Source organism: Phaseolus vulgaris, chromosome 7 (assembly GCF_000499845.2).
Source record: "Phaseolus vulgaris cultivar G19833 chromosome 7, P. vulgaris v2.0, whole genome shotgun sequence".
Classification (NCBI taxonomy): domain Eukaryota; kingdom Viridiplantae; phylum Streptophyta; class Magnoliopsida; order Fabales; family Fabaceae; genus Phaseolus; species Phaseolus vulgaris.
In genome coordinates this window covers 25,637,303-25,649,926 of record NC_023753.2, presented here as the reverse complement: position 1 = coordinate 25,649,926, position 12,624 = coordinate 25,637,303, and the positions used below count along the sequence as shown (strand labels likewise).

The following is a 12,624-nucleotide window of genomic DNA, read 5'->3' as shown; positions in this document are numbered from 1 at the left end:
GTCGATTCTTATACAATGGCTAGCAACATACATATCTCAAAGATTCATTACATTTAACACAATTCTAATATGTAACATTTAAAATAGTATATGCATCAGAATTAATGCAAATTATAATTATTTTAATACTAGTAATCATCAATTCTTTTGAATAAAACATAAACTAATATAATTCATAATGTCATTTTAAATTGAAGATTTTCTTTTTTATTATTACTCAAATTTCAAAGATAATATATATGTATTCGTGTCTCATGAAAAGAAAAAAGTTTAAAGAAAAGAAAGGAACCTTAAAGCACATAAAAGTGAAAAGAGTTGAAAAAATACACGGAAAAAATAAGTAATTTTTGTTTAAGGTTTTGGGACATATTAGAGAGAATATTTGTGTTATAAATGTATATTATTTTGTTTTAATGTTACTATCAATTCCTTTTTATAAAGTTATAATGTAATAGTTGATACTTTTTAAAAAATACATTGTCCTTTTCCAACTTTCGTGTATCTATTCCTCAAAATACTCTTTTTAAAGTTTTTTCTTGGATTTTCTGGTATTGGAATCATTTCATTAAAATAACTTATTTCAGAGTCTCAAAATTGATATTTATTATTAAAATAATTTACTTCATTAAAAGTATTGAGACATAAAATTTTCTCAAATCATAAGTGGTAGAACAGTATATCCTAAATTTTATGTTATAACTCTTATAAAATGTTTTGAGAACTACATGCCAAACAAAATTATATCTAATATTAATTTCTATCCACACATTTATTTTCCAATAGACACCAAAAACCTACTAGAGATAAGAGATACAACTATTCCTTCTATATGAAGGTGTTTTAATTGGTTTGGGGTAAAAAAAATTCTTCATGTATTATTATTTTATATTTTTGTGTGTTTACTTGTGAAAAAGGCTAAACAAACATAAATAGTATCACCTGTCACACTATAGAGGAATGTGTGAGAGAATGAAAAGGCATTTATATTCCTATAAAAGATGAAGTGTTGTAGCCTTGAAGGATTTTGACAATTCGCATTTAACACAAAGTGACATTTCAGAGTTACAAAGTGACATTTCAGAGTGAGATTTCTGATATCTATGGCCCTATCTTATAAAAACAGTTTATAACATAAGGTTTAGAATTATTTATATATTATAAAATGTTGTTCTTTCTTCTTTAGTCGATGTAAAAATCTTTATTATTTTTTTAAATTAAAATCTACCAACTCATAGATGATTCACGATAGTGATGATAGTCATTATACTTTTAAATGTCTTTAATTTATTTGTAAATGTAAAATCTTCAACAACATCTAAATTAATTTCTTGTTTGGTCAAAGGGACCATAAGGTATCAACAACTTGCTACTTGCCACCACAAACGTGCTTATTATAGGCTCCTATCATGCTTTGCCACTCATTCATTGTCTTAATGCAACTTCTTTTTTTCTTGCTTTTGCATTGTAGCTACCTCTGCATTCTACCTACACTCTACTTCCTCAAATTCCCCATATCTCTGGATACTCACAAGAAAAACTCTATTAATCAATCTTTTTCTGCTCCTCTTCACTTTAATGGATGCCTGTCACCACTTGTCTTCCATTGATGAGTCTTCTTAATAAGACAAGAAAATTGGAACCAAGCCTAGCTCCCATTTGTTGAATTTATTGCAATTCATCGTCTAGCATTGAATATATATACACACAATCAAACTTTTAGGCCAGTACCTCATTCATTGTTTCTCTTTCACATCTAACAACAAGCATGAAGCTTTCAAGAGTATGTATAATTCCAATTTTGCTCATGCTTTTGCTGGTTTTGTTAGATTCAGCATCAACAAGAGCTGAAGACGTGGAAGAAACTGGTAACTTTCAGGCAGAAATTCCCTTTTTTACTGTTATTACTGTGATTAGAGTTGAAGTTTTTGTAGTATGAGGTAATTCTTAGAGAAATGTTACATTGCAGTGGACGAGAGAGAGTTTGATTACATGAGAGGAAGTGAAAAGGGACCTGGTTACTGGGGAGAGTTAAAGAAAGAATGGTCAGCTTGCAAACATGGAGTCATGCAATCTCCCATAGACTTGTCCTGTGCCAGAGTCAAAATCATCCCTCGTTGCCAACAACTCTACACTGATTACTTTTCTTCTAATGCCACCATAATCAACAGAGGCCATGATCTTGCTGTGAACATCTCATTATTTCTCTTCTTCTTTCCTCTTACAATATCACAATCTTGGTTAAAACACTGTCTAACACTGAACACAAAACATCCTCATAAAACTCAAACTTTTGTAATTGTTTCATGATGTGGTTGCAGGTATATTGGAAGGGTGATGCTGGCTCAATTCACATCAATGGAACCGAATTCTTTCTGAAACAATGTCATTGGCACTCACCTTCTGAACATTCCATCAATGGCAGGAAGTCTGTGCTGCTTCTTTCTTGCTCAAAATATTTAATAATATAATGATTTTATGGAAAGTATAATTTGTACTTTTGTTTTTAAGACATGAAATAATAATTGAATTTGAAACATATATTAAAATGGTGAGACATCATATTATGAACTATGCCTTTTTGTTTTGTTGATACAATAGGTATGACTTGGAGATGCATATGGTGCATGTAAGTCAGGAAAAGAAGATTCTTGTGGTTGGTGCTTTCTATAAAATTGGGCATCGCCCTGATCGTTTTCTCTCTCAGGTTGTTCCAATTTATACTTTATGGTTTCATAATTTGAATTGTTATTCTAAAAGCAACGAACAAATAATGTGTGTGAAAAATCAGCTTGAGAAAGAAATTGTGCACCTTGTTGATGAGGAAGTAGAGAGAGAAATTGGAGAGAGAAATCCCTCAGGAATACAGACAAGAGGCAATATGTACTACAGATACTTAGGCTCTCTCACAACTCCTCCTTGCACTGAAGGTGTCATCTGGAACATTGATAGAAAGGTACAACTTACTCAAACCATCCTTTTTATAATTTGCCAACCCTTAAATTTGAGTTGGAACATATGTAGTAGAGATACTAAGATACACACTAATACAACATAAATACGAAGATTCTAAAATGTAAGATATGATAACACAAATTTATATTATATAATTGTTAATTATATAAATTAATTATAAAAATTTATGTACATAAATATATTTTAATTTTTTTAACAGAAATACGTTTTTTTTTAATAATTCAAAAAGATTTGTTCCTTATTTTTATAATCCTAATAAAAAATTGTACATTAAGTTTGAGTTTTTAGAAAATTAATGTGATTCTCTTTTTTAAAATTGTGTTAGATCTATATTAGAATTGTAAAAAATTTAACAAATATTTTTTTGAATTAAACACTTAACCGATAAGTATCCTACGAGTGTCATACAATTGTCATGTCCAGTATGTGTGTCCGACACAAACACGCCATTTAAGAAGAGTGTACGAGCTTCATAACTCTTTATGATGTGATAGGTTTAAAAATAAATATATATAATAAAAAATAAATTTAAAATTAAATATTATAAAAAAATATTAAAATAATAGTATCGGAAATTGTAATGTAATTATATAAAAAATGTTTATAACTATATTAAAGGAAACACTTTTATTAATATAACAATATAAAACAAGGTCACTGTGTTGCGTATAAAACTTCTATATATAAACCCTAGATTAAGGATTAATAGAAAATAGTTTAAAATAAAACCGTTAAAATAATTACAAAAAATACGTATTAGAAGACGATTTAACTCGTTTTAATATTACTAAAGTGCGTTTAGTAGACGTTATTTTTCTTCTTCACATAAAACAGTTTGAGAATTTGACTAGACTCTTCAGCACATAGACTATTGTATACGATATATAATTAATTATCACAATTTAAAAAAAATCTAAAATATTATTTTGGTTTTCTTTTATGATCTTTTTTTAGTTTTATCTTACAAGTTTAAAAAACACTTTATTATGCAATGAAAGTTAGTTTTTTTAAAGCCTAATGAAAATTAGTGAAATTAGGAATGGGATTACGGATCTTGTCCTAGTCAATGCATCATCAAATGTCGTTTATAAAACATGAAATATATGTTAAAAAAATTATGTTTAAAGTTTCTAATATGTAATTTTTTAATATTTTAATAAATTTAAAAAATAAAATATATGTTTTGTTAGTATTCTTAGCTTATTCTATAAAATGAATTTTTGTAATGCTAATAAAAATTAATATTGAAATGAATTTATACTAAAATATTTATATATTTTACATTTTGAACTAAACTTATTTATTTCAATTAATTTTAGAAAAATATTAAAACTTTTTTTCTTTTTGTTTATATTTTTGTCGAATTGGCTTATCGGTTATAAATAAGATGAATAGGATTTTTTCATTGGAGGACCAACTCAACCCATTTTTACTTATCAAACTCAATGAAGGTAGACCACTCTATTTTATCATCTAAATTAAATATGCATTTATTATGTTAATCAAAATTAAAAATTAATAAATCAGTGAATATCTTAATTGTAATAATTGATCTTAACATATTATCTTTAGATTGAAACATTCAATAATTTATATAAATATATATATATATATATATAATTAAATTGCTGAGTATTTGTCTTATTTTTTATTTGATGTATATAAAAATGATTTTGAAATTTCCAATTATCCTAGCAGATAAGGACAGTGTCGGAAGCACAAGTGAGGCTTTTGAGGGAAGCAGTGCATGATGTAAGTCATTCAATGTGCCACTATTCAATCTGTTATTCCAATTTTAATAAGAGAAATGATAATTGAGTACTTCTTTCAGAATATTTTTTAAATTTAATTCCTCAAATCACAGTTTTATCTCATTTTCTTTCGAATATGACCAACTTTTGCAGCATGCACAGAGGAATTCAAGACCAAGGCAGCCACGTAACCAAAGAGATATATTATACTTCAGATTCAAAAGCAGAGCAAAATCAAAATATTAAATTTTGAGGTTGATTTTGGGGTACATTTCAATGATGACTTTTTGATATATTTTGCTTTCTTTTATGTCTGTATATTTTTTAAATATTTTTTTTTTATATTTTGTTATGTTCATTTAGTGCGAAGATATTTGAAAGTCTCAGTTAAGAATGTTCCACACACTTGAAGAATAGTTTGATGGATATATAAATGTAATTTGGTTTTGAAATTGAAATAATGTATTAGTTTTGAAATAAGTTATGGTTCAAATAATGTTCAAGAAATAAGATACTCTCTAACTATGCTTCAAGTGATGTTCAAATTTGAATTTGTACAAGGGTCGGACACCCTTTTTGAAATATTTTTTTACTTAATTAATTAATTATCTATTAAAAAATTTAATAATTGTTGATATTTTTGTCTCTATGACAAAATAAACATGTACGTGTGGTAATTCCTTATATGCACCTAACATATCAATTTAATTTATTTAAAAGTTGTAAATTATGTTAATATTTTAAATTTTAACTCTAAATTTATTTAACACATTAAGTTTTTAGGAAAGGGATGTGTGAGGATTTGAGGGAGTGAATGTGTGAGGAAAATGTGAAGGAAGTGAGGATGTTTGGATTGATGTATGTTAGGGTAGATGTCTTAGGAAAGTTTATAGGAGTTTGTGAGTGATGTGATGATTGTGAAAGAATTTTAATTTTTTTAAAGGTGTGAAATGTTACTTTACAGATTTATCTTTGCCTATTAAAAGAAAATTAATAATAAAATGAGTTGTTTTTGTTTAAAAATGAATAACTTTCACATATTTCATAGATTTAAAAATTATAATTAAAAAATATGGTAAATGTAAATATATATAATATAAAAATTATAATTAAAAAAAATATGTATTCAACAAATTAAATAAAAACAAAACTTCAAGTAATAAAATTAGAAAATAAATGAAATCTTATATAAATAAAAAGATATTATTTTTTAATATTAAAAACCCTCTAATAATGAAAAATAAAAAATAAAAATATAACATAATTAACAATACAAAAAAATTTCATAAAAAACTATAATAAAATAAATTATAACTCATAAACATAATAACTATAGAAATATATTAATATAAATACAACAAAAAAATTAAATAAAAATAGAATTTCAAATAATTTTTTTAAATATTAAACATATATTATAAAATTAGAAAATAAATCACATCTTATATAAATAGAAAAATACTATTTTTTAATATTAAAAAACCTCACAATAAAGCAATTTAAAAAAATACTACAACAACAAAAATATAACTTAATTAACCAAGGATTTCATAAAAAATTATAATAAAAAATAAGGATAAAAACGTATTAGTAGTATAATCCGATATAATATAGTTAAATAATTAATTATTATTATTTCATTTTATTAAATATTTGTGTTAGTTAAATTTATTTAATAACTAATATTTATAATGAAGTGTAGTTTTTATTAATAAATTATGTAAAAATATGTGAAAAATATATTTAAAGAAAAATGAAAATAATGTGTTGGAGTTTTATCCTTATGGGTTTTCAGCCTCTTGGTGGATGAGGATGACATAGATTATAAAGTTATAACCTATTATGAATAATTTTATAGCGTAGAGACCAAATTAATAAAATTTAAATACGAGTAAATAGAAGAAAATTGTGAATCATTTAAATAATTCGATAAATAACACAATTACTTAAAGACTTTGATAAATAACACAATTAAACAACAAACTTCGTAAAACAACACAATGATAAACAATTAAGTTTGATAAACAACACAATCAAAACAACAGAGTTCGATCAACAACACAATGATTTAAATACTCAAATAAACAACACAACCAAACTAAAATGAAATGCAACCTTAAAATACAACTTAAAAACCATTCAATTAAGCCGAGTCATCATATTAAACAACTTTGTCATTCTTCGTTGGGCAGGTAATCCAAATAGTTGCTTGACCTTAGCTGGGTTTTCACACAAGAAGTCGTAGCATTGGTCCATTAGATTTTCATCACTAATGTTCATGTCAACCAACAAAGACCAAATATCATACTCGAAGTACTAGTAGGACGCTATGCGGCGTTGATGGTGTACATGCTCACCATAATAATTGGTGCGTCTTCTGATGTCTGCAGCTACATCTTGTGTTGCGGTCGCCTATATAAGAGCAATCTCAACCAAATAAGTGGCCACTTCATTACCATGCTTCATGTAGAACCCAAAAACCACAAGGTTATTGTTTAACATGGAAAATTGATTTTCAATGACATCCACCATGGGTGCTTTTCTCTTTGATCCCTTTAATGAGGAGGTCTCACCCGTTGTCTGAGAGGGCGTAGATTGAGTATTGCTTGGACTATTAGTTGATTCGACATGTGGTCCAGGTGAGCGGGGAAGATCCTCATCAGGAGCATCGTGAGCATCAAACTTCGGCGGTTGTGGTATGTAATCCATGTTATTATCACTTAGATTGACACGTAAATTTTTCGTTGGGCCATGTCTGGTTGCCTGTCGAGGTGTCCTCCACTCATTTCTGGGGGCTCTTTCATTCGACCACAGCTCCTCCATAAGGTCATAATTGCGAATGGAATTGACACACCATTTACCAGCAGAAGGCTTTGCCTGTAACCAATAAAATGTCAATAAAAATATTAGTAATAATCCTTTGTTTAGGGTTTAAAGAAATGTTGTCAACATTATTAATTATGGTACTTGGATCAAGCTATCACAGACTTCGTCCTCTGCCTCAAATTTTTTACTACTCTGGTTCCATGCAAAACCACTAAGACTAGAAAACAAATCGTGCACCTCCCTCCACCTGTCCTTCAAAATTTTTTGACGATTTTTGACATGATTTTTTGTTATGGTATGCATTCCAGCCTCGTGTAATGCCATAACAATGTTGTTATAGCCCTGTGTGGTCCAACTACCATCAACTCTTGAACCTCGTTGTGCCTCTTCCACCATTGCACTTAAAAGTGTTAAGTCCATATCCACGACCCACTTAGTAAACTCTCTTAAATTGCCTGATGAAACTGCAACAACATTTTTACCGCGATCCATCTAAAAATTGTAATCAAAGTTAGGGCCAAATAGAGTAAGAAAAATTCAAAATAAAATTTATTGCATAAAATTAATTGTTTATAATGTTGCCACATTTCATTCGCTATATTGTCTCTAATATGTGAACCTATCCTATAATCATCCTCACGAGGTTGAGCAGCTGAAACTTGTAAATCTTGTTCTGGCAATTCATGATCAACTTCTTCAATGAAAGAATCATCATTGTCCACCACACGCAGAAAGTTATGGATAATACAACAAGCACAAACTATATTTGTGATAATGTCCAAAGAGTAATGTGGCTCGGTCCCACTAGCTATAATTGGGAAACACTTTTTCAAAACACCGAAAGTTCTTTCAATTACATTTCGCAGTGACGGATGTCGATGATTAAACAACTCTCGAGCATTTTGTGGACCTCTTCGAGAGTATTATTTCAAATGGTATCTAACCCCCCGATAAGGTGTTAATATTTGTCCTTTTAACATAAAACATGCATCGCCGAGATAGTATTTCCCTACAAACATTTTGCAAACCATAATTAGTCCAGAAATGTCTTCAATAAAAATTGTTATGCAGACCCAAATACCTTCACTAACCTTCCGGAATAATAAGAGGATCCTCTCGTATCAATGCATCCTTTAGTATTCTTGAATCCGAGACTGTTCCTTCCCACCCGGCCAGAACGTATGTGAATTTCTTGTCAAAATCACACGCTGAGAAAACGTTTTGAGTTGGCCAATCTTTTCTTCCTCGAAAACGCAGTGCATCACCACGTTGGACCTTCACGCGTACATGAGTGCCGTCTATGGCACCTAAACAATTCAAATGAAAAAAAAATTAATATTTAAGAAAACAATTAAGAAAAAAATTACGATAAATATAAATGAAATTTGTCATAAATGAACCTTAAAATACGGATAGAATCGGTTGTTGTGTAAGATCTGGGGTTGCACAACACTGTCATCCGGTTGATTTAAGAATTCTCTCTCCAACACCAAAATTGCATTCAATATGTTATGAAAGTGACGGGAAACTGTTTCTCCAGACCGATGAAAGAAGAATGAAACACTCTGATTCTTGACATTATGGCCAATAATGTGGAGAAATTTAGCAAGTTGTTCTTCCACGGTTGATCGATATGCATCCTTAACAAGTCTGGTTTGCCTAATTTGTTGACATAATTGAATGAATGTTTGTGGTCCCATGCGAATAATGTCACGAGAACGTTCAGTGTGCACCAAGTACTCCATCAACTCTTGTCTGCATCGCTCTTTCTGTGGTTCAAACTTGGTAATAAAGTCTATTGTATCACTTAACATACGCAACAAATGTAATAAAAAAGCAACGATGCAAAGGATCATAACTGATGCAACTTTTGTGTTCTTTTGTATTTGTTCTTGTACTTGTGAAATTAATTTCATGTTCGCACTCGCAATATCGTTATAAATTGCAATTGTTTAATCAAAATTTTCATTCTCGTCGTTCTCAAAATTTGGCAGCGAATTGTTGTCGTTATCCATCCCAATAATATTGACCTCCATAATACACAACCATGTAAGAAAAATTTATTCAAATGGTTGTACATAAGATTACAAATCTTACACATTAGTCATTATTGAGTTACCATACTAGTCACAATTTTAAAGTTAGGGTTAGGCGTATACTATTAGGTTAAGGGATAATGTTAGTATTATGGTTAGGGTTACTATTTATGTAAGAGATTACACAATAAATATAAAAAATGTAACTTATTTTTTTATTATAATAAATAACAATTTTTTTTTAACTAATAACAACAAAATTGTATTTTCTACAAAAAAAAAATATAATGTAATTAATTATTTTTCTCGTAATAAATACCTTAAAATTGTTTTAATTATTTTTCAAAATAGACCATAAACAAAAAAATAGCAGTACATTATTTAAATTAAAATTTAATTAAAATCATTGAAAAATATCTTGTGTAGAATTATTACACAAATAAAGCAAATATATAATTGTTTAATTTTTATATATTAAAATACCTTTATTGTTGATTTATTTATTATATCAAATTCACATAAATATTTCAAGTTGATAGAGATTTTTTTCCTTCATTTTTGTTAATTAAGAGTATCACCTTTTCGAAGAGGTAACTAATTTCTTGAAAAAATTATCGTCCCTTTAAAAGAATGACAGTTCTTATAAACACATTCTTAAAGGTAAAAATATCTCTCCATTTTTAAATTATAATGTTTTAAATATTTTCCATTATTTAATTATTTTTATTGTTACTATAAAAGTGTAAGATTTAGAATCACATTCTCATATAAATTATATCAACCGAATATTAATTAAAATAAGAAATAATTAATATTAATTGAAATAAAAAATAATTAAACATATAGTCTTTGTTAATGTATAATAAAATTTTATATAAATTAATAATTACTTTATTAGTTTTATAATGGAGCGAATAATGGATAATTTGTTTTATTATTAAAACTAATTTTTTAAGGAGGTAACTTTTTTAAGTACATATAATTTATTTAAAATAAATAACTTACACTACAAGTGTCAAATTTTACATATTTTATTTTGATCCAGTTCAACTTTAAACCTAACAAAGTCATTTAAGGCACCATTAAGAAATAATTTAATTAACTAAAATCTTAGAAAAGGGAAAATTACGGATGAAAAAAAAAATGGCTGATTTTTTGGAAATTTAGATTTTAAAGTTGAAAAAAATTGAAAAAATCAATTCAAATAAACAATATATTTATTAAAAAAAAATCACACCACAAATAATTTAAATACACAATCAGGACCCTATTGACTAACACAAAACTGAATATAATATTAAAGAGATATATTAACTAACATAAAAGTGATATTAACTAATAAAAAACTGAATATAACATTAACAGATCCTTAATATTACAATTAAATTAAACATTTGATCATTTTACATCCATATATGTTAAACAACACAAATTTAATTTAATTTGTACATGCTTAAACAAATCCAACAAACTTGAAAGCTAAAAATAATTAAGGACTAACCTGAAAGAAGAAGATTAGGAAGCCTCTAATATTATGAGAGGTTATAATTTGATTCTCTACACCCAACAAGAGTCCCTAAACCCCACCTGTTATTAATAACATTGCAATAGTAAAATACACAACTTAGAAAGAAAGCACCAATACATATTAAAACCACCAATGCACAAGAACAACATGCATTTTTTTAATGAATTTAATATAACAAAAAAATAAAAAATAAAAATGAAGCAAAACAACTCCAGTGTCAAAACAACATAAAACACAAAGTATATATGAACTAGGATGGAGGGGGATTTTACCGGTAGCCGCTACAGCTGGATGTATCAAAGAGAGAAGCATCAATTCATCAAAATGGGTAAGGTTCATGGATCTCTCGCGCGTGCGGACAAAGTTAGAGGACAAACTCCTAAGGTGGCCAAGCAAGACAAGAAGAAGAAGCCGGAGAAGTGAGGGACGTGTGGATGACGGGTTTTCGAAGAATGCAAAATGTGTCTCTTGTTTTATTTTTATTTGATTGATGACTGAAAGTTTGATAGTTAAAAAAAACTAGGATGGAGGCACAAGAAGCTGTACTTGAGAAGGAAGAATTTTGTTTAGAAGAATGCTTATAAACAAACTTCACATGCAACAGTTCAAAGAAAAATATTCAACCTTTTTTTTATATAAATATGGCACATATGAGAGTTGTGATATTCACCCAATGCTGTGTAAATCACCATGGACCAAGCTCTTGGTCAAGAAAAACTTCACGAACCTTGCATGGGTTATATAAAAAGCTCTGCGTGCATGGGTTATATAAAAAGCACTCTGCCCCTGAAACCAAATGAAGCGTAACTTGATACATAAAAATCAATATTTTATCACCATGGGTATGCCTTTTCAAAGAATATGCTTCTGCATGCATGGGTCATTTAAAAAGTATTTGTTGAACCAAGTGGTGTTCATGTTTTGAAGAATCCAAATCCTTTGAAGGATGTTGAAGCCTCTGCTTTGCTTGATGTTGTTGTGCTGGTTTAAGCTTTGTTCTGGGGTAGTTTATATGTTGTAATCCACCCTTTGATTAAATCTCAAGCAATTAGCATCTCAATCTTTATGAAAGAAAAATGTTTTTTAACTAAGTTGAAACAACCGATTGTTTTGTCGAAACAACCGATTGTTTATACTTGGGTGTTTTGAGAAAGATTGAAAACCATTTTTGAATGGTTGAAACTGTTAAGTACCAAAACAACCGATTCATTCGAGGAAACAACCGATTGTTTGTTTTAGAATCATAACAGAAAAACTGTTTTGTGTTTGACTGAGCTTTAAATGTTTTAATTGTATACGCTCCAGTCATTAAATGCTTTGACCAATCTTTTAATGCAATTTAAGAGTTTGTTAAGATTTGATAACAAACTACATCTTTGAATATATAGAGAAAAACATATTTGATAATTAAGAGTCTTTTGACAAAGTTTTTCTAAAGAGTTTTTCAAAGATCTGAGATTGCTAAGAGTTTGTGATTGATCAAGGTGTTGGAATAGGATTTTACTTGTAT

The 12,624-nt window shown here is 28.3% G+C and overlaps 2 protein-coding genes across 3 annotated transcripts; one reads left to right on the top strand and one right to left on the bottom strand.

The window, feature by feature from the left end:
- The first annotated feature begins 1,559 nt into the window (after positions 1 to 1,559).
- On the top strand, positions 1,560 to 5,204 carry LOC137828915 (alpha carbonic anhydrase 7-like). 2 transcript variants are annotated; one of them, XM_068635669.1, is made up of 7 exons: positions 1,560 to 1,865; positions 1,967 to 2,184; positions 2,319 to 2,425; positions 2,599 to 2,704; positions 2,789 to 2,953; positions 4,672 to 4,725; positions 4,878 to 5,204. In XM_068635669.1, the coding sequence occupies exons 1-7, from the start codon at positions 1,766 to 1,768 to the stop codon at positions 4,968 to 4,970; spliced, it is 843 nt and encodes a 280-aa protein (XP_068491770.1). In that variant the 5' UTR covers positions 1,560 to 1,765; the 3' UTR covers positions 4,971 to 5,204. The 2 variants fall into 2 exon arrangements, with proteins under 2 accessions (XP_068491770.1, XP_068491769.1); XM_068635668.1 differs by having other exon boundaries at positions 1,632 to 1,865; positions 4,669 to 4,725.
- A 1,932-nt stretch (positions 5,205 to 7,136) lies between these two features.
- LOC137829310 (uncharacterized) lies at positions 7,137 to 9,364 on the bottom strand. Its single transcript, XM_068636116.1, has 5 exons — positions 9,004 to 9,364; positions 8,642 to 8,857; positions 8,210 to 8,358; positions 7,713 to 8,042; positions 7,137 to 7,601 (listed from the first exon to the last, which is right to left on the bottom strand). The coding sequence occupies exons 1-5, from the start codon at positions 9,362 to 9,364 to the stop codon at positions 7,137 to 7,139; spliced, it is 1,521 nt and encodes a 506-aa protein (XP_068492217.1).
- Between the last annotated feature and the right edge of the window lie 3,260 nt (positions 9,365 to 12,624).

Bases quoted from the DNA above. Each gene is read 5' to 3' on its own strand.
- LOC137828915 (XM_068635668.1), top strand. From the start codon at position 1,766: ATGAAGCTTTCAAGAGTATGTATAATTCCAATTTTGCTCATGCTTTTG. The intron at 2,185-2,318 runs GTGAACATCTCA...ATGTGGTTGCAG, and splicing joins ACAGAGGCCATGATCTTGCT to GTATATTGGAAGGGTGATGC. The intron at 2,954-4,668 runs GTACAACTTACT...CAATTATCCTAG, and splicing joins TCTGGAACATTGATAGAAAG to CAGATAAGGACAGTGTCGGA.
- LOC137829310 (XM_068636116.1), bottom strand. From the start codon at position 9,364: ATGTTAAGTGATACAATAGACTTTATTACCAAGTTTGAACCACAGAAA. The intron at 8,858-9,003 runs GTGTTGTGCAAC...TGAATTGTTTAG, and splicing joins CTTAAATCAACCGGATGACA to GTGCCATAGACGGCACTCAT. The intron at 8,043-8,209 runs GTTTCAGCTGCT...TACAATTTTTAG, and splicing joins TGCCAGAACAAGATTTACAA to ATGGATCGCGGTAAAAATGT.